At 43.1% G+C, this 27,611-nt stretch overlaps 1 protein-coding gene across 1 annotated transcript in view; it reads left to right on the forward strand.

Annotated features, from left to right (window-relative positions):
* The window catches only part of tmem8b (transmembrane protein 8B), a 323,154-nt gene that overhangs the window by 158,311 nt on the left and 137,232 nt on the right, over positions 1-27,611 (forward strand). The window contains exon 4 of the mRNA XM_052479892.1: positions 25,959-26,092. Coding sequence (XP_052335852.1) covers positions 25,959-26,092 — 134 coding nt within the window. The remainder of the gene's footprint in view (positions 1-25,958; positions 26,093-27,611) is intronic.

The raw sequence follows: 27,611 nt of genomic DNA on the forward strand, positions 1-27,611 counted from the left end.
GAGGTGGTGATCCGTCAAACACGTGATATGTCTGAACCAGACATGCAGAATGCGATACATACCTGGTCACCAGAAGGGGGAAAGGAGAAGATTAATTGTGATACATCTGCATAGCAATGATAGGAGAGACCATGTGAGGTTATGACAGAGCCAAGTGACTTGGTGTATAGCCGAGAATAGGAGAGGGCCGTGAACAGAGCCCTGGGGGACACCAGTGGTGAGAGCCGTGGTGAGGAGACAGATTCTCGCCACGCCACCTGGTAGGAGCACCTGTCAGGTGATACAACTGAAGCGTGGCCCACGCCGTGATGCCCAACCGGAGAGGGTGGAGAGGAGGATCTGATGGTTCACAGTATCAAGGCAGCCGTGATAGGTCTAGAAGGATGAGAGCAGAGGAGAGAGAGTTAGCATAGAAGTGGCGGAGCGCCTCCGTGATACAGAGAAGAACAGTCTCAGTTGAATGACTAGTCTGAAACCTGACTGATTTGGATCAAGAAGGTCATTCAGAGAGACATAGCGGGAGAGCTGGCCAAGGACCGTGATACACGTTCAAGAGTTTTGGAGAGAAAAGAAAGAAGGGATACTGGTCTGAAGTTGCTGACATCGGAGGGATCATAGTGTAGGTTTTTTTTCAGAAGGGTGCCCAACAAACTCGCTACTCTGAAGACGGAAGGGACGAACCAGCGGTCACAAAGTTGATGAGCGAGGTGAGGTAACCGGAGAAGGTCTCCGAAATGGTCTGGCCCAGAAGGATAGGGTCATACTGGCAGGTTGTTGGGCGGCCGGCCGTCACAAGACCGAGATTTCATCTGGAGAGAGACATAGAACCGAGGTCAGAGCACAGGGTAGGGCAGTACTGAACCGCAGAACCAGCGGTGCCGTTTGACTTAGCAAACGAGGATACATACTGAACCTTCTTTTTCAAAATGGTACATGACTAAGTCATCTGCAGAAGGAGGAGGGGGGAAGGATTCAGGAGGGAGGAGAAGGTGGCAAAGAGCTTCCTTGGGTTAGAGGCAGATGCTACAATTTAGACCGTGGTAGAAAATGGCTTTAGCAGCAGATACAGAGGAGGAAAATGTAGAGAGGAGGGAGTGAAAGGATGCCAGGTCCGCATACATATTGAACCGTGATCCTCCATTTCCGTGATACTGCCTGAACCGTGTTCTATGAGCTCGATACATACTGAACCGTGATACACGGGGCGGGAGGGAGGATATTGAACCGGCCTGGAGGATAGGGGACATAGAAGTCAAACATACAGAAAGGGAGGACAGGAGGGTTGAGGAGGCAGAACAGGAGATAGGTACTGAGAAGGTTTAAGCAGACTGAAGAGATGATAGGATGGAAGAGGAGACTGAACCGGGGGGAGAGAGAGCGAACCGTGGGACGGCGATACCATCCGATACAGTGTGGGAGGTGTTGGATGAGAGCGAGAGGGAAAAGGATACAAGGTAGTGGTGGAGACTTGGGGGAGTTGCAATGAGGTTAGTGGAAGAACAGCATCTAGTAAAGATGAGGTCAAACGTGATACCTGCCTTGTACATAGGGGGGAAGGTGAGAGGATGAGGTCAAAAGAGGAGAGGATAAAGAACCGAGGCAGAGAGGAATGAGTCAACTAGAACCGTGGGGACATACTGAACCGCCCAGCACTGTGACCGGTGATACATACTGAACCGGAGCTTATCAAGGCATCAAGCTCATTGATGAACTCTCCGTGGAACCTGGAGGGCGATAAATGATAAGGATGTTAAGCTTGAAAGGGCTGGTAACTGTGACAGCATGGAATTCAAAGGAGGCATAGACAGATGGGTAAGGGGAGAAAGAGAGAATGACCACTTGGGAGAGATGAGGATCCCGTGTGCCACCACCCCGCTGACCAGAAGCTCTCGGGGTGTACATACTGAACCGTGAACATACGTGAACGGACGAAGAGAGAGCAGTAGGATACAGTGTTGTCTGTGATCCATGTTGAACCGTGAGTGCCAAGAACCGTTGAGGGACTGGAGGAGGCATAGGCTGAGTTGAACTCTGCCTTGTTGGCATACTGAGATCGGCAGTTCCAGAGGCTACCGGAGACCTGGAACCCACGTGGGTCGTGCGCGCTGGGACCACTGATTAGGGTGGCCGCGGCCACATACGGTGAAGCGTTTGTATGGTCTGTGCAGAGAGGAGAGAACAGGGATAGACAGACACATAGTTGACAGGCTACAGAAGAGGCTACGCTAATGCAAAGGAGATTGGAATGACAAGTGGACTACACGTACTGAATGTTCAGAAACCGTGATACTACATACGTGCAAGAATCTTATTGATACATACTGAAAATGATACAGTACTGCTGAAGTAGGCTGAACTGGCAGTGGCTGAACCGTTGACACTATACTGAATCAAGTCATTCCGTTGAACCGTGTAATAGTTTCTGCAGTGCTGCTATTCGGGGCTACTGGCTAGCTGCAGTGTTGTTTACCGTGATACGTACTGAACCGTGAAAAGAACGATAATAGCTGGCTAGCTAACCTAGAAAATCGCTCTAGACTACACAATTATCTTTGATACAAAGAACGGCTATGTAGCTAGCTGTGTAGCTACTGAACCGATCAAACAAATCAAACCGTTGTACTGTAATGAAATGAAATGAAAGTGTGATACTACCTGTGATATACGAACCGGGTTGTTGAGTCATATTCGGTAGAACGTGGCATACTGAACCGCTGTTGGCTAGCTGAACCGTGAGCTGTTGGCTGCTGTTGGCTAGCTGTTGGCTAGCTAGCAGAGTCTCCTAACGTTAAGGACGACAAATAGCTGGCTAGCTAACCTCGGTAAATTAAGATAATCACTCTAAGACTACACACAAACTACACAATTATCTTGGATACGAAGACAGCAAAGACAGCTATGTAGCTAGCTAACACTATACTAATCAAGTCGTTACAGTTGAGTGTAATAGTTACTACAGTGCTGCTAATCGGTGGCGTTTGCAAACCGGCTACATACTGCTGGGCAAATAGCAGTGAAGACTACGTGAACGTGGCCCAAAACCGATAATTATGCCCATTATCTTTGATACAAAGAACCGGCTGATAGCTACTGAAGAAATTGCCCAAAATTAGACAAATCAAACCGTTGTACTATAACCGTGAAATGTAATGAAAAAGTTATACTACCTGCGGAGTGAACCGTGCCCACAAACCGTGATACATACTCCAACCCGGAAGTACCCAAACTGGAGTGATACATGCTGAACCGTGATACATACTGAACCGTGATACATACTGAACCGTGATACATACTGAACCGTGATACATACTGAACCGTGATACATACTGAACCGTGATACATACTGAACCGTGGCCCACAAACCGTGATACATACTGAACCGTGATACATACTGAACCGTGATACATACTGAACCGTGACCCACAAACCGTGATACATACTGAACCGTGATACATACTGAACCGTGATACATACTGAACCGTGATACATACTGAACCGTGATACATACTGAACCGTGGCCCACAAACCGTGATACATACTGAACCGTGATACATACTGAACCGTGGCCCACAAACCGTGATACATACTGAACCGTGGCCCACAAACCGTGATACATACTGAACCGTGATACATACTGAACCGTGATACATACTGAACCGTGGCCCACAAACCGTGATACATACTGAACCGTGGCCCACAAACCGTGATACATACTGAACCGTGATACATACTGAACCGTGATACATACTGAACCGTGGCCCACAAACCGTGATACATACTGAACCGTGGCCCACAAACCGTGATACATACTGAACCGTGGCCCACAAACCGTGATACATACTGAACCGTGGCCCACAAACCGTGATACATACTGAACCGTGATACATACTGAACCGTGGCCCACAAACCGTGATACATACTGAACCGTGATACATACTGAACCGTGATACATACTGAACCGTGATACATACTGAACCGTGATACATACTGAACCGTGATACATACTGAACCGTGGCCCACAAACCGTGATACATACTGAACCGTGATACATACTGAACCGTGGCCCACAAACCGTGATACATACTGAACCGTGGCCCACAAACCGTGATACATACTGAACCGTGATACATACTGAACCGTGGCCCACAAACCGTGATACATACTGAACCGTGGCCCACAAACCGAGATACATACTGAACCGTGATACATACTGAACCGTGATACAAACCGTGATACATACTGAACCGTGGCCCACAAACCGTGATACATACTGAACCGTGATACATACTGAACCGTGATACATACTGAACCGTGATACATACTGAACCGTGGCCCACAAACCGTGATACATACTGAACCGTGATACATACTGAACCGTGGCCCACAAACCGTGATACATACTGAACCGTGATACATACTGAACCGTGATACATACTGAACCGTGATACATACTGAACCGTGGCCCACAAACCGTGATACATACTGAACCGTGGCCCACAAACCGTGATACATACTGAACCGTGATACATACTGAACCGTGGCCCACAAACCGAGATACATACTGAACCGTGATACATACTGAACCGTGGCCCACAAACCGTGACACATATTGAACCGTGGCCCACAAACCGTGATACATACTGAACCGTGATACATACTGAACCGGGGCCCACAAACCGTGATACATACTGGACCGTGGGTGCACTGTACCATTGTATCCCTAGAGGTTACACCGTTTCTTGCTTAGATTGTAGATTTGACAAATAGTGGCAATATTATCCTCAGTAATTTTCCATCCAAGTTGTCAGACCCCGGTGGCTTGTCATTGTTGATAGACAACAATAATGTTTTCACCTCTTCCACACTCACTTTACAAAATTCAGAATTGTCAATGCTTGTCTTTCATAATTTGGTCAGTTATACTTGGATGTGTAGGGTTGACATTTGTTGCTGGCATGTGATGCCTAAATGTGCTATTCTTGCCAATGAAAAAATTATGAAAGTATTTATTTTTTAGTGTTATTTATTTTTCTTTATTTTTTTTATTTTATTCTCTTTATTAACAAATATCAACAAACAAAATAGAAATAGTTACATGCAAACAAGCATACATAAAAACTATTTACATTGCCAGAAATCCTTACAAAACAAATCATATTCATTAACACAACAGGTTTTAATATCCTTTTTGTTTTTCATTTTAGTTCAAGTAGTGCCATTTTGAAGTTAGGTTTTGAATTAGACCATTTGCATTTGTGAATCAACCACGGAGGAATTTAAAAAATATACAACCCCCCTTGAAATCGCATCAAAAACAATTGGATATTCTTATTTGAATTTTAAACTTATCAAGAAATTCCCCATATGAGAGTAGATATCCATCCTCATTGTTACACTCTGACCATGATTTGCGTTGTTTGTTTTTATGTTTTGTTTGGTCAGGGTGTGATATGAGCTGGTATTCTATGTTGTATGTCTAGTTTGTCTATTTCTATGTGTTTTGGCCTGATATGGTTCTCAATCAGTGGCAGGTGTTTGTCGTTGTCTCTGATTGGGAACCATGTTTAGGTAGCCTGTTTTGTATTGTGGTTCGTGGGTTATTGTCTATGTTATAGCAGTCAGTTTCTATAGCGGTCACGTTCGTTTGGTTAGTTTGTTTGTTTTAGTGTACTTCGTATTTTTTTCCGTCAATCATTAAATCATGCATTCACACCACGCTGTGCTTTGGTCTCCTCAATACAACTATCGTAAGCATCCTCATTCAGTAACTGACCAACCAAAATCCTTTTATTCTCAAACGATTTTTAAATCAATAATAATAATGGGGTTAAAGTTTAATTCACTCCTTTGTTTTTCATCCTTGCTTATAACAATTCCAAGATAAGTGACCTTATCTTTAATTGGGATACCATATACTCCTGTAAAATACAATCCTTGAATGGAAATAAGACTGACTTATTGATATTAATTTTCAAACCCGAAACTAATGAAAAGTCTTCAATACAGGAAACTAATTTTAAAACCTCATTCCTGTCTCTTAATAATATGGTGGTATCATCAGCCAGTTGACAGTTTAAATTCTTTGCCAAGTGCTGAAACACCTTGAAAATTCCCTTTCTTGATATGAAGAGCCATAATTTGAGTAACCAATAAAAATACAAATGGACTAATTGGGCAGCCCTGCCTAATGCCACAGCCAATATCATATCTTTGGGTTGTCCTGTGAGCTAATTTTACAGAGCTAGTACAACCGACTATATAACGTTTGGACTGCTTTCAAAAAATAGTCACTAAACCCCAAAAAACGTATTGCTTTGAACATACACTCGTGTTCTACAGTGTCAAAAGCTTTCTAAAAATCAACAAACATAAGAAAACTATCATCAAGGATGAGGTCATTATAGTCAATCATATATATCTAAGATCAACCTGATGTTATTACTAATGTGTCGACCACATTGTTCTTCATCAATTATATGATGCAAGCCTTGTTTCAACCTCTTAGTAAATACAAGGGCAAATCATTTCCCATCATTATTCAACAGGCTAATGGGTCTCCGGTTGTCTATATAAAGACTAACCTTATTAGGTTTGGGAATCAAAGTAATTACACCTTGCTTTAAGGAAGCCGGTAAACTCCCCTTTTTCTATTGATTCTTGAAACATAGCAAGAATTAAAGGAATAAATGTATCATTGAATGCTTTATAAAACTAGTTTATTAAACCATCATTACCAGGGGACCTCTTGTCCTTAAGGCTTTTAAAACAGCCTTTTATCTCAATTTCAGATAACTCATCATCACAAAAATCCCTGAAATCATTATCTATCTTCTTAGCAATGTTTTCTACATTGTCTAAGAAATGATCCATATTGGAAGTTGCCTGGGCTGATGTGTACAGATTCTGATAAAACTGGGCAACATGCTGAGAGATTTATTTTGGATTTTCATTGGGAGGATTATTGATAATTAATTTAAATATGGAAGTCTTTTCGCCTTCCCTTTTTTTCTAAATTAAATAAATATTTTGTATTTTTCTCTCCCTCTTCCGTCCATTTTCATCTTGATCTTACAAACGCTCCCCGGGCCTTTTCCTCGTAGATACAGTCTGACTGCATTTGCAATGATGATAGCTCCAAGTAAATCCTGATTAGTTAGTTCACTTTCTTTTAATATAATCCACTATTCCCTTTATAATGTCACATTCTTTCTCTCTTGGCACGAGCAATTTCTTTCCCCATTGAAATAGCCAAAAAGCCTTATATCAAATTTCATTAGGTCCCAGTAACTTCCAAACATATTCATAACACAGCCACAATTCCTTTATTTATCATTAATTCCTGCTACTTCCTTCTTAAATACTTCATTCTCTAGTAAAGTCTTGTTCATTTTCCAGTAACGTTTACTAACTTTTTTTTGGTTGACAAACCGTGCATATTTATTTTTATTGATATTATTATTATTTTATTCCCTTTGTGGTGTGTTAAAATCAATGGTTTAATCGAGACTGTATCAACCTTGTCAGCCATATCTACAGATATCAGCCAGAAATCAATAGGGGATTGTTTAGATACATCTTTGGTATAATAATCTTATCTGGGTTCTTATGACTCCAAATATCTAGAACACCTAACCACATGAGTGGTCCTTCTGTAGCTCAGTTGGTAGAGCATGGCGCTTGTAACGCCAGGGTAGTGGGTTTGATTCCCGGGACCACCCATACGTAGAATGTATGCACACATGACTGACTGTAAGTCGCTTTGGATAAAAGCGTCTGCTAAATGGCATATATATTATTATTAGACATATATTCCTTATCTCACAAACATAATTGCTGTCCTTATGAGGCCATCTATCTAGATTATCATGTAATACTGTGTTAAAATCTCCACCCCATATTACTTTGGCCAATGGAAATTTTAGAGGCTGAAGAAATTCGGCTTGTCCCCAAAAACACTCACAAACTTTTACAGACGCACAATCGAGAGCATCCTGTCGGGCTGTATCAATGCCTGGTATGGCAACTGCACTGCCCTCAACCGTAAGGCTCTCCAGAGGGTAGTGAGGTCTGCACAATGCATCACCGGGGCAAACTACCTGCCCTCCAGGACACCTACACCACCCGATGTCACAGGAAAGCCAAAAATATCATCAAGGACAACAACCACCCGAGCCACTGCCTGTTCACCCCGCTATCATTCAGAGGGCAGGTCAGTACAGGTGCATCAAAGCTGGGACCGAGAGACTGAAAAACAACTTCTATCTCAAGGCCATCAGACTGTTAAACAGCCATCACTAACATTGAGTGGCTGCTGCCAACACACTGACTCAAATCTCTAGCCCCTTTAATAATAAAAAATGTGATGTAATTATTGTATCTCTAGTCACTTTAAACAATGCCACTTTATACAGTGTTTACATATATATATTTATATACCCTACATTACTCATCTCATATGTATATACTGTATACTGCATCCTGGCTATGCCGTTCGGCCATCTCTCATCAATATATTTTTAGGTACATATTCTTATTCATTCCTTTACACTTGTGTTTATAAGGTAGTTGTTGTGAAATTGTTAGATTACTTGTTAGATATTACTGCACGGATATTACTACACTCGCGTTAACATCTGCTAACCATGTGTATGTGACCAATTTGATTTGATTTGATTTTGACTCTTAAAGTTGCCTTTTAAAATAGCGACACCTGCTGACACCTGCTGACCCATTAGTACCAAATGAAAACCAAATATCATTCCCCCATTGACAAAAACATTCATTTTGTGAGAAATGAGCCATCTGATTCAATGAATGCTAGAGCTGAGTTTGTCTTTTTTGCCAAAATTGTAATTTAAGGTTGCATTTGATACAAATTACACTAATTATTTTGGATCTAATTTTCTCCACATTTTTTGTTGTTGTGTGTTATTAGTCCTTAGTTCCAGATGTTAGGGAAATAGCCTAAGGTGTTAAAGCCTAGTTAAAGCCTAATGTTAGCGAGCTAGCTAACATTGAACCTGGTTGGTTAGCTACCTGCAGATTCCTGCAAGGTAATAATATTATGAGTTGGGATTATGGTTCATTGTTTAGTTAGATAGCTAGCTACATGTCTAAACAAAAGACTTCGCTATGCAAGTAACTATTTCAATAGAATGTTTACGACGTCACTGCGACAACTGTCGATAGACGTAGCTGGTAAATTCTCTCTGGTTATCGACGCCGATTTCAAAGCACTCAAGCCAGTTAGCTTGGGTATTTGACTGCCATTTTGAGGTCAGAACGCGTCAGTATCAGCTCTGAAAGCTCAGACAGCGAAACACTTTGAATTTACGAACGGCCAATCTGACAACAATCTGAGTTTACCAACATGGCCTCACATGTGAATTCTTAAAGAGATGGCTGGGGCTAAAGCTTAAGAGGGTGTGAATGATGCTGAATGGCTGGGGCTAAAGCTTAAGAGGGTGTGAATGATGCTGAATGGCTGGGGCTAAAGCTTAAGAGGGTGTGAATGATGCTGAATGGCTGGGGCTAAAGCTTAAGAGGGTGTGAATGATGCTGAATGGGTGGGGCTAAAGCTTAAGAGGGTGTGAATGATGCTGAATGGGTGGGGCTAAAGCTTAAGAGGGTGTGAATGATGCTGAATGGGTGGGGCTAAAGCTTAAGAGGGTGTGAATGATGCTGAATGGCTGGGGCTAAAGCTTAAGAGGGTGTGAATGATGCTGAATGGCTGGGGCTAAAGCTTAAGAGGGTGTGAATGATGCTGAATGGCTGGGGCTAAAGCTTAAGAGGGTGTGAATGATGCTGAATGGGTGGGGCTAAAGCTTAAGAGGGTGTGAATGATGCTGAATGGGTGGGGATAAAGCTTAAGAGGGTGTGAATGATGCTGAATGGGTGGGGCTAAAGCTTAAGAGAGTGTGAATGATGCTGAATGGGTGGGGCTAAAGCTTAAGAGGGTGTGAATGATGCTGAATGGGTGGGGCTAAAGCTTAAGAGGGTGTGAATGATGCTGAATGGCTGGGGCTAAAGCTTAAGAGGGTGTGAATGATGCTGAATGGGTGGGGCTAAAGCTTAAGAGAGTTTTTTTTATTTTCTCAAAAGTGACGTTACAAGTTGACCAATTTTCAAAGCAGAATTACTTTCCCATTTTTCCTCAACTATAGTGTATGATATACCATGTTCTAGCTCTGAGTCTCTAATTTTATCTAATGTTAAAAAAACATTTCAAATTTTGCTACATTATACCGACTCGAACCGATCGGTCACCTAACTATTCAGATATATGGATGTAACATCATCTAATTAATGACATATCTGGAAGTAACACCAGCTAATGAGATATCTGCATGTAACACCTGGCTAATGAGATATCTGTATGCACTGGCTAATCAGATATCAGGTTGTAGCACCTGGCTAATCAGATATCAGGATGTAGCACCTGGCTAATGAGATATCAGGATGTAACACCTGGCTAATGAGATATCAGGATGTAGCACCTGGCTAATCAGATATCAGGTTGTAGCACCTGGCTAATCAGATATCAGGATGTAGCACCTGGCTAATGAGATATCAGGATGTAACACCTGGCTAATGAGATATCTGTATGCACTGGCTAATCAGATATCAGGATGTAGCACCTGGCTAATGAGATATCAGGATGTAACACCTGGCTAATGAGATATCAGGATGTAGCACCTGGCTAATCAGATATCAGGTTGTAGCACCTGGCTAATCAGATATCAGGATGTAGCACCTGGCTAATGATATATCAGGATGTAACACCTGGCTAATGAGATAGCTGTATGCACTGGCTAATCAGATATCAGGATGTAGCACCTGGCTAATGAGATATCAGGATGTAACACCTGGCTAATGAGATATCTGTATGCACTGGCTAATCAGATATCAGGATGTAGCACCTGGCTAATGAGATATCAGGATGTAACACCTGGCTAATGAGATATCAGGATGTAGCACCTGGCTAATCAGATATCAGGATGTAGCACCTGGCTAATCAGATATCAGGATGTAGCACCTGGCTAATCAGATATCAGGATGTAGCACCTGGCTAATGAGATATCAGGATGTAGCACCTGGCTAATCAGATATCAGGATGTAGCACCTGGCTAATCAGATATCAGGATGTAGCACCTGGCTAATCAGATATCAGGATGTAGCACCTGGCTAATGAGATATCAGGATGTAACACCTGGCTAATGAGATATCAGGATGTAGCACCTGGCTAATCAGATATCAGGATGTAGCACCTGGCTAATCAGATATCAGGATGTAGCACCTGGCTAATCAGATATCAGGATGTAGCACCTGGCTAATGAGATATCAGGATGTAGCACCTGGCTAATCAGATATCAGGATGTAGCACCTGGCTAATGAGATATCAGGATGTAGCACCTGGCTAATGAGATATCAGGATGTAGCACCTGGCTAATGAGATATCAGGATGTAGCACCTGGCTAATGAGATATCAGGATGTAGCACCTGTCTAATCAGATATCAGGATGTAGCACCTGGCTAATGAGATATCAGGATGTAGCACCTGGCTAATGAGATATCAGGATGTAGCACCTGGCTAATCAGATATCAGGATGTAGCACCTGGCTAATCAGATATCAGGATGTAGCACCTGGCTAATGAGATATCAGGATGTAGCACCTGGCTAATGAGATATCAGGATGTAGCACCTGGCTAATGAGATATCAGGATGTAGCACCTGTCTAATCAGATATCAGGATGTAGCACCTGGCTAATGAGATATCAGGATGTAGCACCTGGCTAATGAGATATCAGGATGTAGCACCTGGCTAATGAGATATCAGGATGTAGCACCTGTCTAATCAGATATCAGGATGTAGCACCTGGCTAATGAGATATCAGGATGTAGCACCTGGCTAATGAGATATCAGGATGTAGCACCTGGCTAATCAGATATCAGGATGTAGCACCTGGCTAATGAGATATCAGGATGTAGCACCTGGCTAATGAGATATCAGGATGTAGCACCTGGCTAATGAGATATCAGGATGTAGCACCTGGCTAATCAGATATCAGGATGTAGCACCTGGCTAATCAGATATCAGGATGTAACACCTAACTAATGATATATCAGGATGTAGCACCTGGCTAATCAGATATCAGGATGTAACACCTAACTAATGAGATATACAATGCCTTCCGCTAATATTGGCAGCCTTGGTAAATATGAGCAAAATGAGCTGTGAAAAATACGTCTTTGCTGTTTATTCTCTTGGTCTTTCTCTGAAAATATTAGCCTTTATTTGAAGTAAAATGATTGGAGAAAAAAAATGAATGTGAAATAAAGATTTCCTCAGAAACATGTGTGCCACAATTGTTGGCACCCCTAGAAATTATTATGAGTAAAATCTAACTGAAGTACATTCCCATGAATATTTTACGTTTTTAAGTTCACCTGAGTGATTAGGAACACTTAAGTGGTAAGCCATGACTTCCTGTTTCACTGGGGTATAAATATGAGGAGACACACAGGCCATGATGAGAGTCCTTTAGGTGTCTTTTGGCAAACTCCAAGTGGCCTGTCATGTGCCTTTTACTGAGGAGTGGCTTCTGTCTGGCCACTCTACCATAAAGGCCTGATTGGTGGAATTCTGCAGAGATGGTTGTCGTTCTGGAAGGTTCTCCCATCTCAACAGAGGAACTTTGGAGCCAAGGCCCTTTTCGACTGAATGCTCAGCTTGGCTGCGGCCAGCTCTAGGATGAGTTTTGGTGGTTCCAAACTTCTTCCATTTAAGAATGATGGAGGCCATTGCGTTCTCGGGGACCTTCAATGCTGCAGAAATGTTTTGGTACCCTTCCCCAGATCTGTGCCTCGACACAATCCTGTCTCGGAGCTCTACGGACAATTCCTTCGAACTCATGGCTTTTGCTCTGACATGCACTGTCAACTGTGGGACAACAGGAGGACTCCAGTCAAGTTCTAGAAACATCTCAAGGATGATCAATGGAAGCAGGATGCACTTGAGCTCAATTTCGAGGCTCATTGGACCACAGAGTGAAGGGAAAGCAGCCAACAAGTGCTCAGCATTTGTGAGAACTCCTTCAAGATTGTTGGAAAAGCATTCCAGGTGAAGCTGGTTGGGAGAATGCCAAGAGTGTGCAAAGCTATCATCAATGAAAAGTGTGGCTACTTTGAAGAATCTAAAATATAACATATATTTTCATTTCTTTAACACTTTTTTGGTTATTACTGTCAGGACCCGGTTACGAACCCGGGTCTCCGGAGTGAGAAACAGTCACTTAACCAACTGAGCCACGAATAGTTGGCAGAACCCAGAAGATGAGGCAGACACAGCAGTACTTGAGACGGTGTATTTAATGAAGTAAAAAGTGAAGTTCTTCAGGAAAACATGTAACTCCACAACCTCAAAAGGAATTCCACAAGAACAAAGGTAATCCTCCAAGACAAAAAGGTAAATCCACAAGGTGGAAGGTATAGCACAAAAAGCCTCAAAAAGATACTCAAAAACAAACAAACAAGAACAAAAAACAGAATTCCACAAGAGAGTCCACCGGGATCAACAAGAGTTCACAGAGTACTAGGGCTGGGTGCTAACATACAAACACAGAGCAAAGGACTGAGGAAAACAAAGGGTTTAAATACAATCAGGGGAAACGAGGCACAGGTGCAAATAATAATGGGGATCAAGGGAAAACAAAAGGTCAAAAGGCACAATGGGGGCATCTAGTGACCAAAAACCGGAACAACCCTGGCCAAATCCTGACAACTACATGATTCCATATGTGTTATTTCATAGTTTTGACATCTTCACTTTTATTCTACAATGTAGAATAAGAACAAGAAAATAGTAAAAATAAAGACAAACCCTTGAATGAGTAGGTGTGTCCAAACTGTTGACTGGTAATGTATTTGAAACCAATCCACTGATTCCGTCTCAATCATTATCACAGCCTGTTCTCCCTAATTAAGGTGCCACCAACCTTCTGTGATATCTAGTATACTTTGACACAAGGGCAGAGTGGGAGGATGATTGGCAGGAGATCTAATGAAGTTGGTCCAGTTGGTACTTACACCAGACCATAATCTTTTGAATATTGGCCAATAGTAAAGCAGTACATTTGGAAGTGCCAATCCTCCATCTTATCCCCTTCTTTCTACCTATCCTAGGTGATAAAATACCTGATGAGCCTATCTAATCTGGTAAAAAATGATTTCAGAAGAAAGATCGGAAGACATTTCTAGGGTATAGAAATTTTAATTTTAACAGATTGGATTCTGCCAGCTAAGGATGGAGGCAGACTATCCCAGCGTTGTAAATCTACTTTAACTCGTGTGACTAATCTTGCAAAGATAGTTTTATGGAGAGTTGCTAGAGAATGTGTTATATTCACACCTAAATAGTAAAAACCAGTGGGCGACAAACGGAAAGGCCATGGGGAATTAGCTTGGCAGCGGGGTTAATTGCAAAACATTAACTTTTCTGAATGTTCAATCTGTAACCTGAGAATGATCCAAATGTGTAATATGCTATCGACAGAGGTTACATGGTGATATATAATAGTAGGTCAGTTGTGACACTTTGTGATTCCAGTGAATTATGGTGATAATTTTAAGGCCAAAGAAAGCTGTTCGTAAGTGCAAAAAGGAGCGGGGATATAGTGCACCCTTGACGGGTTCCTCTGGAGAGGGGGAAGCATTTTGAATGTTGAGAGTTCGTGTGCATGCTATCTGTTGGAGCAGAATAGAGCAGATGTATCTATGAGATAAAATTGGACCCAAAATCAAAGCTTCCTACAATCTGAAATACATTTTCCCACTCCACCCGGTCGAAAGCCTTCTCCTGATCAAGAGAAAGAAAAATGTTCAGGGTCTGGAGAAACAAATAGAGAGAGTATAACGTACATTGGAAAATAGTTGTCGCTCTTTGCATACGGGGTTTGTGCCGTGGGGGAGATCTTCGTGGGCTATACTCAGCCTTGTCTCAGGGTAGGAAGTTGGTGGTTTGAAGATATCCCTCTAATGGTGTGGGGGCTGTACTTTTGCAAAGTGGGTGGGGTCGTATCCTGCCTGTTTGACCCTGTCTGGGGGTATCGTTGGACGGGGCCAGTGTCTTCCGACCCTTCCTATCTCAGCCTCCAGTATTTATACTGCAGTAGTTTATGTGTCGGGGGGGTTGGATCAGTCTGTTATATCTGGAGTACTTCTCCTGTCTAATCCGGTGTCCTGTGTGAATTTAAGTATGCTCCCTCTAATGTTCACTCTCTCCCTCCCCTCCCCAAGGACCTGAGCATTGGGACCTAGGACCATGCCTCAGGACTGCCTGGCCTGATGACTCCTTGCTGTCCCCATTCCACCTGGTCATGCTGCTGCTCCAGTTTCAACTGTTCTACCTGCGGCTATGGAATCCTGACCTGTTCACCGGACGTGCTACCTGTCCCAGACCTGCTGTTTTCGACTCTCTCTTCCGTAGCTGCTGTCTAACTCTGAATGCTCGGCGATGAAAGCCAGCTGACATTTACTCCTGAGGTGCTGACCTGTTGCACTCTCTACAACCACTGGGATTATTATTATAAACATTTGAACATCTTGGCCATGTACTCTTATAATCTCCACCCAGCACAGCCACAAGAGGACTGTCCACCCCTGGTTCCTCTCTAGGTTTCTTCCTAGACTCCTGCCTTTCTAGGGAGTTTTTCCTAACCACTGTGCTTCTACACCTGCATTGCTTGCTGTTTGGGGTTTTAGGCTGGGTTTCTGTACAGCACTTTGTGACATCGGCTGATGTAAAAAAGGGCTTTATGAATAAATGTGATTTTATTGATTGATGAAGTCCGTTTGATCATCAGATATGATGGTAGGGATCCACCACCTTCTGCCGGATCTTGAGTTTAAGTTGGTGAACATATCTAATAGTAATGGGGCGAGTTTATCTGAGAATTTAGTTTTTAATCGACTGGTCCTTCTGTAGCTCAGTTGGTAGAGCATGGCGCTTGTAATGCCAGGGTAGTGGGTTTGATTCCCGGGACCACCCATACGTAGAATGTATGCACACATGACTGTAAGTCGCTTTGGATAAAAGCGTCCGCTAAATGGCATATATTATTATATTATATAAGCCGTCAGGGCCTGGGGCTTTGTCACTTTGCATTAACTATCTCATCAAGATGCACAGGGTTGTCCAGCACATGTCCATATCAATGGATGGAATATCCATGGAGTGGCTTCCTTTCGTCTTTACCATAGCCACTGCCCAAGCCTGAAGCGGGGTTGTTTGGTACGCATACAGTCCACACTCAAGGTTTCCAAACGGCCAAACATTCAATGACATCCAGGGATATGGTGCAACAAAAATGTTTATTCTTCTTATATCTAACAAATAAATGATTCTCCAATCAACTTAAAGCATAGATGACTTTATATGGAAAATACATATTATGACCTGTCTGTATGATCAAAAAACTATACCGCTCCCGCATCTAGCAAGGACTCCTCCCCCGAAGGCACAACTTCCTGCCTTTATCCTAACACACTTACCACAATACAATGAATAGGCTAAGAGGGGGGGCCAAATGGCTGAGTTACACTAACAACAAATGAATATATCTCAATCAGGTAAATATAAATCGTTAAGGTACGTACCTAATATTTCATCATTTACATTAATATTTAATATATTTACACAAATATATATGGAGCTCCATATGTTCGGTCTTTTATACAAATATGTCCAAATCGGCTCTAACAATCCAAGTTATCTAAAAAGTTATCCATATTATCAGATGGATTTGTTGAGAAAAAAATGAATAAAAAGTTGAATTAATATTATATTAACTTGTAAGATTACGGGAAGAGAGCTGAGAGATAAGATGATGGAGGAAACATGGCACCATCCCTACGGTGAAGCATGGTGGTGGCAACATCATTCTGTGCATCGCTGTGGGGATGTTTTCAGCGGCAGGGACTGGGAGACTAGTCAGGATTGAGCGAAAGATGAACGGAGCAAAGTACTGAGATCCGTGATGAAAACCAGCTCCAGAGCGCACAGGACCTCAGACTGGGGGTGAAGGTTCACCTTCCAACAAGACAAAAGCCCTAAGCACACAGCCAAGACAAAGGACCTAAGCACACAGCCAAGACGACAGCCCTAAGCACACAGCCAAGACAACGGACCTAAGCATACAGCCAAGACAACGGCCCCAAAGCACACAGCCAAGACAACGGCCCCAAAGCACACAGCCAAGACAACACAGGAGCAACTCTCCCCATTTAACCTGACAGAGCCTGAGAGGATCTGCAGAGAAGAATGAGAGAAACTCCCCAAATACAGGTGTGTCAAGCTTGAGGCGTCAAACCCAAGAAGACTGGAGGCTGTAATCGCATCATACCCAAGACGACTGGAGGCTGTAATCACGTCAAACCCAGGAAGACTGGAGGCTGTAATCGCGTCATACCCAAGAAGACTGGAGGCTGTAATCGCGTCATACCCAAGAAGACCGGAGGCTGTAATCGCGTCAAACCCAGGAAGACTGGAGGCTGTAATCGCGTCAAACCCAAGAAGACCGGAGGCTGTAATCGCGTCAAACCCAGGAAGACTGGAGGCTGTAATCGCGTCATACCCAAGAAGACTGGAGGCTGTAATCGCGTCATACCCAAGAAGACTGGAGGCTGTAATCGCGTCATACCCAAGAAGACTGGAGGCTGTAATCGCGTCAAACCCAAGAAGACTGGAGGCTGTAATCGCGTCATACCCAAGAAGACTGGAGGCTGTAATCGCGTCATACCCAAGAAGACTGGAGGCTGTAATCGCGTCATACCCAAGAAGACTGGAGGCTGTAATCGCGTCATACCCAAGAAGACTGGAGGCTGTAATCGCGTCATACCCAAGAAGACTGGAGGTTGTAATCACGTCAAACCCAGGAAGACTGGAGGCTGTAATCGCGTCATACCCAAGAAGACTGGAGGCTGTAATCGCGTCATACCCAAGAAGACTGGAGGCTGTAATCGCGTCATACCCAAGAAGACTGGAGGCTGTAATCACGTCATACCCAAGAAGACTGGAGGCTGTAATCGCGTCATACCCAAGAAGACTGGAGGCTGTAATCGCGTCATACCCAAGAAGACTGGAGGCTGTAATCGCGTCATACCCAAGAAGACTGGAGGCTGTAATCGCGTCATACCCAAGAAGACTGGAGGCTGTAATCACGTCATACCCAAGAAGACTGGAGGTTGTAATCACGTCAAACCCAGGAAGACTGGAGGCTGTAATCGCGTCATACCCAAGAAGACTGGAGGCTGTAATCGCGTCACACCCAAGAAGACTGGAGGCTGTAATCGCGTCATACCCAAGAAGACTGGAGGCTGTAATCACGTCATACCCAAGAAGACTGGAGGCTGTAATCGCGTCATACCCAAGAAGACTGGAGGCTGTAATCGCGTCATACCCAAGAAGACTGGAGGCTGTAATCGCGTCATACCCAAGAAGACTGGAGGCTGTAATCGCGTCATACCCAAGAAGACTGGAGGCTGTAATCGCGTCATACCCAAGAAGACTGGAGGCTGTAATCGCGTCATACCCAAGAAGACTGGAGGCTGTAATCGCGTCATACCCAAGAAGACTGGAGGCTGTAATCGCGTCATACCCAAGAAGACTGGAGGCTGTAATTGCGTCATACCCAAGAAGACTGGAGGCTGTAATCGCTTTAAAGCCCCTTTTACTGGTTCAAATAGTCGATCAATCAGCCTGTTACCAACCTTTAGTACAGTTCAGGAAAACATTGTGTTTGATCAGATACAATGCTATTTCACAGTAAATAAATTGACAATGGTCTTTCAGCACGCTTATAGGAACGGACATTCAACCAACAAGCACAGCATTTACACAAATGACAGATGATTGGCTGAGAGAAATCGATGATAAAAAGATTGTGGGAGCTGATTTGTTAGACTTCAGTGCAGCTTTTGACATTATTGATCATAGTCTGCTGCTGGAAAAACGTATGTGTTATGGCTTTACACCCCCTGCTATAATGTGGATAAAGAGTTACCTGTCTAACAGAACACAGAGGGTGTTATGGCTTTACACCCCCTGCTATAATGTGGATAAAGAGTTACCTGTCTAACAGAACACAGAGGGTGTTATGGCTTTACACCCCCTGCTATAATGTGGATAAAGAGTTACCTGTCTAACAGAACACAGATGGTGTTATGGCTTTACACCCCTGCTATAATGTGGATAAAGAGTTACCTGTCTAACAGAACACAGATGTGTGGATATTACCTGGCTTTACACCCCCTGCTATAATGTGGATAAAGAGTTACCTGTCTAACAGAACACAGATGGTGTTATGGCTTTACACCCCCTGCTATAATGTGGATAAAGAGTTACCTGTCTAACAGAACACAGAGGGTGTTATGGCTTTACACCCCTGCTATAATGTGGATAAAGAGTTACCTGTCTAACAGAACACAGATGGTGTTATGGCTTTACACCCCTGCTATAATGTGGATAAAGAGTTACCTGTCTAACAGAACACAGATGGTGTTATGGCTTTACACCCCCTGCTATAATGTGGATAAAGAGTTACCTGTCTAACAGAACACAGATGGGTGTTATGGCTTTACACCCCTGCTATAATGTGGATAAAGAGTTACCTGTCTAACAGAACACAGAGGGTGTTATGGCTTTACACCCCCTGCTATAATGTGGATAAAGACTTACCTGTCTAACAGAACACAGAGGGTGTTATGGCTTTACACCCCCTGCTATAATGTGGATAAAGAGTTACCTGTCTAACAGAACACAGAGGGTGTTATGGCTTTACACCCCCTGCTATAATGTGGATAAAGAGTTACCTGTCTAACAGAACACAGATGGTGTTATGGCTTTACACCCCCTGCTATAATGTGGATAAAGAGTTACCTGTCTAACAGAACACAGAGGGTGTTATGGCTTTACACCCCCTGCTATAATGTGGATAAAGAGTTACCTGTCTAACAGAACACAGAGGGTGTTATGGCTTTACACCCCTGCTATAATGTGGATAAAGACTTACCTGTCTAACAGAACACAGAGGGTGTTATGGCTTTACACCCCCTGCTATAATGTGGATAAAGAGTTACCTGTCTAACAGAACACAGAGGGTGTTATGGCTTTACACCCCCTGCTATAATGTGGATAAAGAGTTACCTGTCTAACAGAACACAGAGGGTGTTATGGCTTTACACCCCCTGCTATAATGTGGATAAAGAGTTACCTGTCTAACAGAACACAGAGGGTGTTATGGCTTTACACCCCCTGCTATAATGTGGATAAAGAGTTAGCTGTCTAACAGAACACAGAGGGTGTTATGGCTTTACACCCCCTGCTATAATGTGGATAAAGAGTTACCTGTCTAACAGAACACAGAGGGTGTTATGGCTTTACACCCCTTGCTATAATGTGGATAAAGAGTTACCTGTCTAACAGAACACAGAGGGTGTTATGGCTTTACACCCCTGCTATAATGTGGATAAAGAGTTACCTGTCTAACAGAACACAGAGGGTGTTATGGCTTTACACCCCCTGCTATAATGTGGATAAAGAGTTACCTGTCTAACAGAACACAGAGGGTGTTATGGCTTTACACCCCTGCTATAATGTGGATAAAGAGTTACCTGTCTAACAGAACACAGAGGGTGTTATGGCTTTACACCCCCTGCTATAATGTGGATAAAGAGTTACCTGTCTAACAGAACACAGAGGGTGTTATGGCTTTACACCCCCTGCTATAATGTGGATAAAGAGTTACCTGTCTAACAGAACACAGAGGGTGTTATGGCTTTACACCCCTGCTATAATGTGGATAAAGAGTTACCTGTCTAACAGAACACAGAGGGTGTTATGGCTTTACACCCCCTGCTATAATGTGGATAAAGAGTTACCTGTCTAACAGAACACAGAGGGTGTTATGGCTTTACACCCCCTGCTATAATGTGGATAAAGAGTTACCTGTCTAACAGAACACAGAGGGTGTTATGGCTTTACACCCCCTGCTATAATGTGGATAAAGAGTTACCTGTCTAACAGAACACAGAGGGTGTTATGGCTTTACACCCCCTGCTATAATGTGGATAAAGAGTTACCTGTCTAACAGAACACAGAGGGTGTTATGGCTTTACACCCCCTGCTATAATGTGGACAAAGAGTTACCTGTCTAACAGAACACAGAGGGTGTTATGGCTTTACACCCCCTGCTATAATGTGGATAAAGAGTTACCTGTCTAACAGAACACAGAGGGTGTTATGGCTTTACACCCCCTGCTATAATGTGGACAAAGAGTTACCTGTCTAACAGAACACAGAGGGTGTTATGGCTTTACACCCCCTGCTATAATGTGGATAAAGAGTTACCTGTCTAACAGAACACAGAGGGTGTTATGGCTTTACACCCCCTGCTATAATGTGTATAAAGAGTTACCTGTCTAACAGAACACAGAGGGTGTTATGGCTTTACACCCCCCTGCTATAATGTGTATAAAGAGTTACCTGTCTAACAGAACACAGAGGGTGTTATGGCTTTACACCCCCTGCTATAATGTGTATAAAGAGTTACCTAACAGAACACAGAGGGTGTTATGGCTTTACACCCCTGCTATAATGTGGATAAAGAGTTACCTAACAGAACACAGAGGGTGTTATGGCTTTACACCCCCCTGCTATAATGTGGATAAAGAGTTACCTGTCTAACAGAACACAGAGGGTGTTATGGCTTTACACCCCTGCTATAATGTGGATAAAGAGTTACCTGTCTAACAGAACACAGAGGGTGTTATGGCTTTACACCCCCTGCTATATTGTGGATAAAGAGTTACCTAACAGAACACAGAGGGTATTATGGCTTTACACCCCCTGCTATATTGTGGATAAAGAGTTACCTAACAGAACACAGAGGGTGTTATGGCTTTACACCCCCTGCTATATTGTGGATAAAGAGTTACCTGTCTAACAGAACACAGAGGGTGTTATGGCTTTACACCCCCTGCTATAATGTGGATAAAGAGTTACCTAACAGAACACAGAGGGTGTTATGGCTTTACACCCCCTGCTATAATGTGGATAAAGAGTTACCTGTCTAACAGAACACAGAGGGTGTTATGGCTTTACACCCCCTGCTATAATGTGGATAAAGAGTTACCTAACAGAACACAGAGGGTGTTATGGCTTTACACCCCCTGCTATAATGTGGATAAAGAGTTACCTGTCTAACAGAACACAGAGGGTGTTATGGCTTTACACCCCCTGCTATAATGTGGATAAAGAGTTACCTGTCTAACAGAACACAGAGGGTGTTATGGCTTTACACCCCCCTGCTATAATGTGGATAAAGAGTTACCTGTCTAACAGAACACAGAGGGTGTTATGGCTTTACACCCCCTTCTATAATGTGGATAAAGAGTTACCTGTCTAACAGAACACAGAGGGTGTTATGGCTTTACACCCCCTGCTATAATGTGGATAAAGAGTTACCTGTCTAACAGAACACAGAGGGTGTTATGGCTTTACACCCCCTGCCATAATGTGGATAAAGAGTTACCTGTCTAACAGAACACAGGGGTGTTATGGCTTTACACCCCCTGCCATAATGTGGATAAAGAGTTACCTGTCTAACAGAACACAGAGGGTGTTATGGCTTTACACCCCCTGCCATAATGTGGATAAAGAGTTACCTGTCTAACAGAACACAGAGGGTGTTATGGCTTTACAACCCCTGCCATAATGTGGATAAAGAGTTACCTGTCTAACAGAACACAGAGGGTGTTATGGCTTTACACCCCCTGCTATAATGTGGATAAAGAGTTACCTGTCTAACAGAACACAGAGGGTGTTATGGCTTTACACCCCCTGCTATAATGTGGATAAAGAGTTACCTGTCTAACAGAACACAGAGGGTGTTATGGCTTTACACCCCCTGCTATAATGTGGATAAAGAGTTACCTGTCTAACAGAACACAGACGGTGTTATGGCTTTACACCCCCTGCTATAATGTGGATAAAGAGTTACCTAACAGAACACAGACGGTGTTATGGCTTTACACCCCCTGCTATAATGTGGATAAAGAGTTACCTGTCTAACAGAACACAGACGGTGTTATGGCTTTACACCCCCTGCTATAATGTGGATAAAGAGTTACCTGTCTAACAGAACACAGACGGTGTTATGGCTTTACACCCCCTGCTATAATGTGGATAAAGAGTTACCTAACAGAACACAGACGGTGTTATGGCTTTACACCCCCTGCCATAATGTGGATAAAGAGTTACCTAACAGAACACAGACGGTGTTATGGCTTTACACCCCCTGCCATAATGTGGATAAAGAGTTACCTGTCTAACAGAACACAGACGGTGTTATGGCTTTACACCCCCTGCCATAATGTGGATAAAGAGTTACCTGTCTAACAGAACACAGACGGTGTTCTTTAATGGAAGCCTCTCCAACATAATCCAGGTAGAATCAGGAATTCTCCATGGATCATCTGGAGCGTCAGGCACGCGACTGATTGGCTGGTCTGTCAGTGGTTGAGAGATAGAGACAAATTTGAGGACAGTGACAGTCAATACCGCCTTGCACACTCTTGCCTGATCGAGGGTGTAATCATTAGTCCAACAGTTGCAAACAAGAGTTTCTATTGGACAAATTCAGGTATATTATTGCTGTTTAAGAAACGTTTTTAAAACAGAATCAGCGGAATGAATACACCCCTGATCATGAGGAAACACAGTTCACTCTCATAGCAGCCACGTTGTATTCCTTCTCTTCCTTTCGCTTGTGGACTTCAATGCACAACACATCAGCTGTATGTGACCAGGAGAAAAAAAACTTTCCAAGCCAAACCGCTACACATCGTTGTCACCATATTAGATAAAGTAACGTCATAGTCAATATAGCTAATAGAACTAATGTGTTAGTAAACCTGCTACAAACATGTATCGTTACATTGTACAGTCAGTAAGCAGTTACACCTGGTGGCAATACATTTATATATTTCTCTCTTGCTTCTCCTTCATTTTGGAACAAATTAATTTGTTCAAAGCTGTTCAATTGTTGTCTTTCTTTCTATTTGGGGCAACTACTCACCACAATTTATGCACTGCAGTGCTCGCCAGCTGTAGCTTATACTTTCAGTACTACTACCTTCTCTCATCCTTTGATTGGGTGGACAACATGTCAGTTCATGCTGTAAGAGCTCTGATAGGCTGGAGGACGGACGTCCTCCGGAAGTTGTCATAATTACTGTATAAGTCTATGGAAGGAGGTGAGAACCTCCTAGGTTTTGTATTGAAGTCAGTGTACCCAGAGGAGGATGGAAACTAGCTGTCCTCCGGCCATGGTGCTACCCTACAGAGTGCTATTGAGGCTACTGTAGACATTTGCTAAACAGTGTTTTAATCAGTTATTTGGTGACGTGGTTATATTTAGTGTAGTTTTATCTAAAAAGGATCACTTTTTACATGTTTTACAATTTACATTTTTATGAAATTCACTGAGAAGGATGGTCCTCCCCTTCCTCCTCTGAGGAGCCTCCACTGATACATAGACATTCAGTTGTATAATTGACTAGGTATCCCCCTTTCTCCACTTTAATAATGTTTACATACTGCTTTACTCATTTCGTATGTATATACTGTGTTCTATTCTAATATAGACCGAATATTAGTCAATGCCACATCGACATCACTCGTCTTAGTTTATGTATTTCTTAATTCCATTATTTTACTTTTAGATTAGTGTATTGTTAGATATTACTGCATTTATCTACACCGATAATAACATCTGCTGGGATTTGATTTGATAAATATGTGTATGTGACAAATAAAAATGGATTTGATTTGTAGCGTGATTCATTACTACAGCTTTTCCATTGCTCCAGTCCAATGCTGGGGAGCTTTACACCACTCCAGCCCTCGCTTGGCATTACGCATGGAGATCTTAGGCTTGGAAACTGGCCACGGAAACCCATTTCATGAAGCTCCCGACGAACAGCTCGTGCTGACGTTGTTTCCAGGGGAGGTTTGGAACTCAGTAGTTAGTGTGGCAACCGAGGACAGATGATTTTGACATGCTACAGTACGCACTTCAGCACTCGGCGGTCCTGTTCTGTGAGCTTGTGTGGTCTACCACTTTGTGTATGAGCCGTTGTTGCTCCGAGACGTTTCCTCTTTATAATAAAGCACTTAGAGTTGACTGGGGGCAGCTCTAGCAGGGCAGACATTTGACGAACTGACTCGTTGGACCTTCTCTACCTCTCTACCTCTCTTATTCTCTACCTCTCTACCCTCTCTACCATCTTATCTCTCTACCATCTTATCTCTCTACCCTCTCTACCTCTCTACCCTCTCTACCTCTTTAGCCTCTCTACCTCTTTAGCCTCTCAACCCTCTCTACCCTCTCTACCCTCTCTACCTCTCGACCCTCTCTACCTCTCTACCTCTCTACCCTCATATCCTCTCTACCTCTCTACCCTCTCTACCTCTCTACCCTCTCTACATCTCTTTACCCTCTCTACCTCTCTACCCTCTCTACCTCTCTATCCTCTCTACCTCTACTCTCTCCACCCTCTCCACCCTCTCTACCCTCTCCACCCTCTCTACCCTCTCCACCCTCTCTCCCTTTCTACCCTCTCTACCTCTCTACCTCTCTACCCTCTCTGCCTCTTATAGTACAGTAACAGCTGCAATCAGCTATCTTTCTGAAAAGGGTTTGCTAACAAAAATATTTTTTCCTCTCCTCACCCCTCTTGTCCTCCCCCTCCTCCCCCCTCTTGTCTTCCCCCTCCTCCACCAATCCGCGCCACTCCTCTCCTCTCCTCCCACTCCTCCTCCCCTCATCTCCTCTACTCACCTCTCACCTCTCTCCTTCCCTCTCCTCCCCTCCCCCCTATGCTTGCCTCTCCTCTCCTCTAGGGTCTGTATGAGGAGTGTCAGTATCTCTTCCAGCCCCAGCTCATCGTTCAGAGGCTGATAGGGATCTCTGTTCTCTATCCTGGTTACTTCATAGAACAGATGGTTCCTGCCCACAACAGATCTGTGCTCTACAAGTACGTCTACTCTACCCGATCCCTATTGTGACATCACTGTCTGTCTGTCTGTCTGTCTGTCTGTCTGTCTGTCTGTCTGTCTGTCTGTCTGTCTGTCTGTCTGTCTGTCTGTCTGTCTGTCTGTCTGTCTGTCAGTCAATTCAATTTAAGGGCTTTATTGTCATGGGAAACATATGTTTACATTGCTGAAGCAAGTGAAATAGATAATAAACAAAAGTGAAATAAACAATAAAAATTAACAGTAAACATTACATTCACAAAAGTTCCAAAATAATAAAGACATTTCAAATGTCATATTATGTGCAAACAGTTAAAGTACAAAAGGGAAAATAAATAAACATAAATATGGGTTGTATTTACAATGGTGTTTGTTCTTCACTGGTTGACCTTTTCTTGTGGCAACAGGTCACACATTTTGCTGCAGAACACTGTGGTATTTCACCCAATTTAAATTCTTTGTGGGTCTTTGTAATCTGAGGGAAATATGTGTCTCTAATATGGTCATACATTTGGCAGGAAGTACAGCTCAGTTTCCACCTCATTTTGTGGGCAGTGTGCACATAGCCTGTCTTCTCTTGAGAGCCATGTCTGCCTACGGTGTTTGTCCCATTTTGTGAAATCTTGGTTGGTGAGTGGACCCCAGACCTCACAACCATAAAGGGTAAAGGGTTCTTTATCTGATTCAAGTATTTTTAGACAGATTCTAATTGGTATGTCAAATTTTATGTTCCTTTTGATGGCATAGAAGGCCCTTCTTGCCTTGTCTCTCAGATCGTTCACAGCTTTGTGGAAGTTACCTGTGGTGCTGATGTTTAGGCCGATGTATATATAGTTTTTTGTGTGCTCTAGGGCAACAGTGTCTAGATGGAATTTGTATTTGTGGTCCTGGCAACTGAATCTTTTTTGGAACACCATTATTTTTGTCTTACTGAGATTTACTGTCAGAGCCCAGGTCTGACAGAATCTGTGCAGAATGTCTAGGTGCTGCTATTGGCCCTTCTTGGTTCATTTCCGATTTCAAGGAGGAAGTCTGGGTTCCTGCTCTTTAGGCCAAAGGCACATGTCCTCAGACCTTGTATATTCCAGAATGAGATAGTAAAAGCTTTGTGCTCCATAGTGTCTAGTGTTCCATAGTGTCTAGTGTTCCATAGTGTCTAGTGTTCCATAGTGCCTAGTGTTCCATAGTATCTAGTGTTCCATATTGTCTAGTGTTCCATAGTGTCTAGTGTTCCATAGTGTCTAGTGTTCCATAGTGTCTAGTGTTCCATAGTGTCTAGTGTTCCATAGTGTCTAGTGTTCCATAGTGTCTAGTGTTCCATAGTGTCTAGTGTTCCATAGTGTCTAGTGTTCCATAGTGTCTAGTGTTCCATAGTGTCTAGTGTTCCATAGTGTCTAGTGTTCCATAGTGTCTAGTGTTCCATAGTGTCTAGTGTTCCATAGTGCCTAGTGTTCCATAGTGTCTAGTGTTCCATAGTGTCTAGTGTTCCATAGTGTCTAGTGTTCCATAGTGTCTAGTGTT

Source organism: Oncorhynchus keta, chromosome 25, assembly GCF_023373465.1.
Source record: "Oncorhynchus keta strain PuntledgeMale-10-30-2019 chromosome 25, Oket_V2, whole genome shotgun sequence".
Classification (NCBI taxonomy): domain Eukaryota; kingdom Metazoa; phylum Chordata; class Actinopteri; order Salmoniformes; family Salmonidae; genus Oncorhynchus; species Oncorhynchus keta.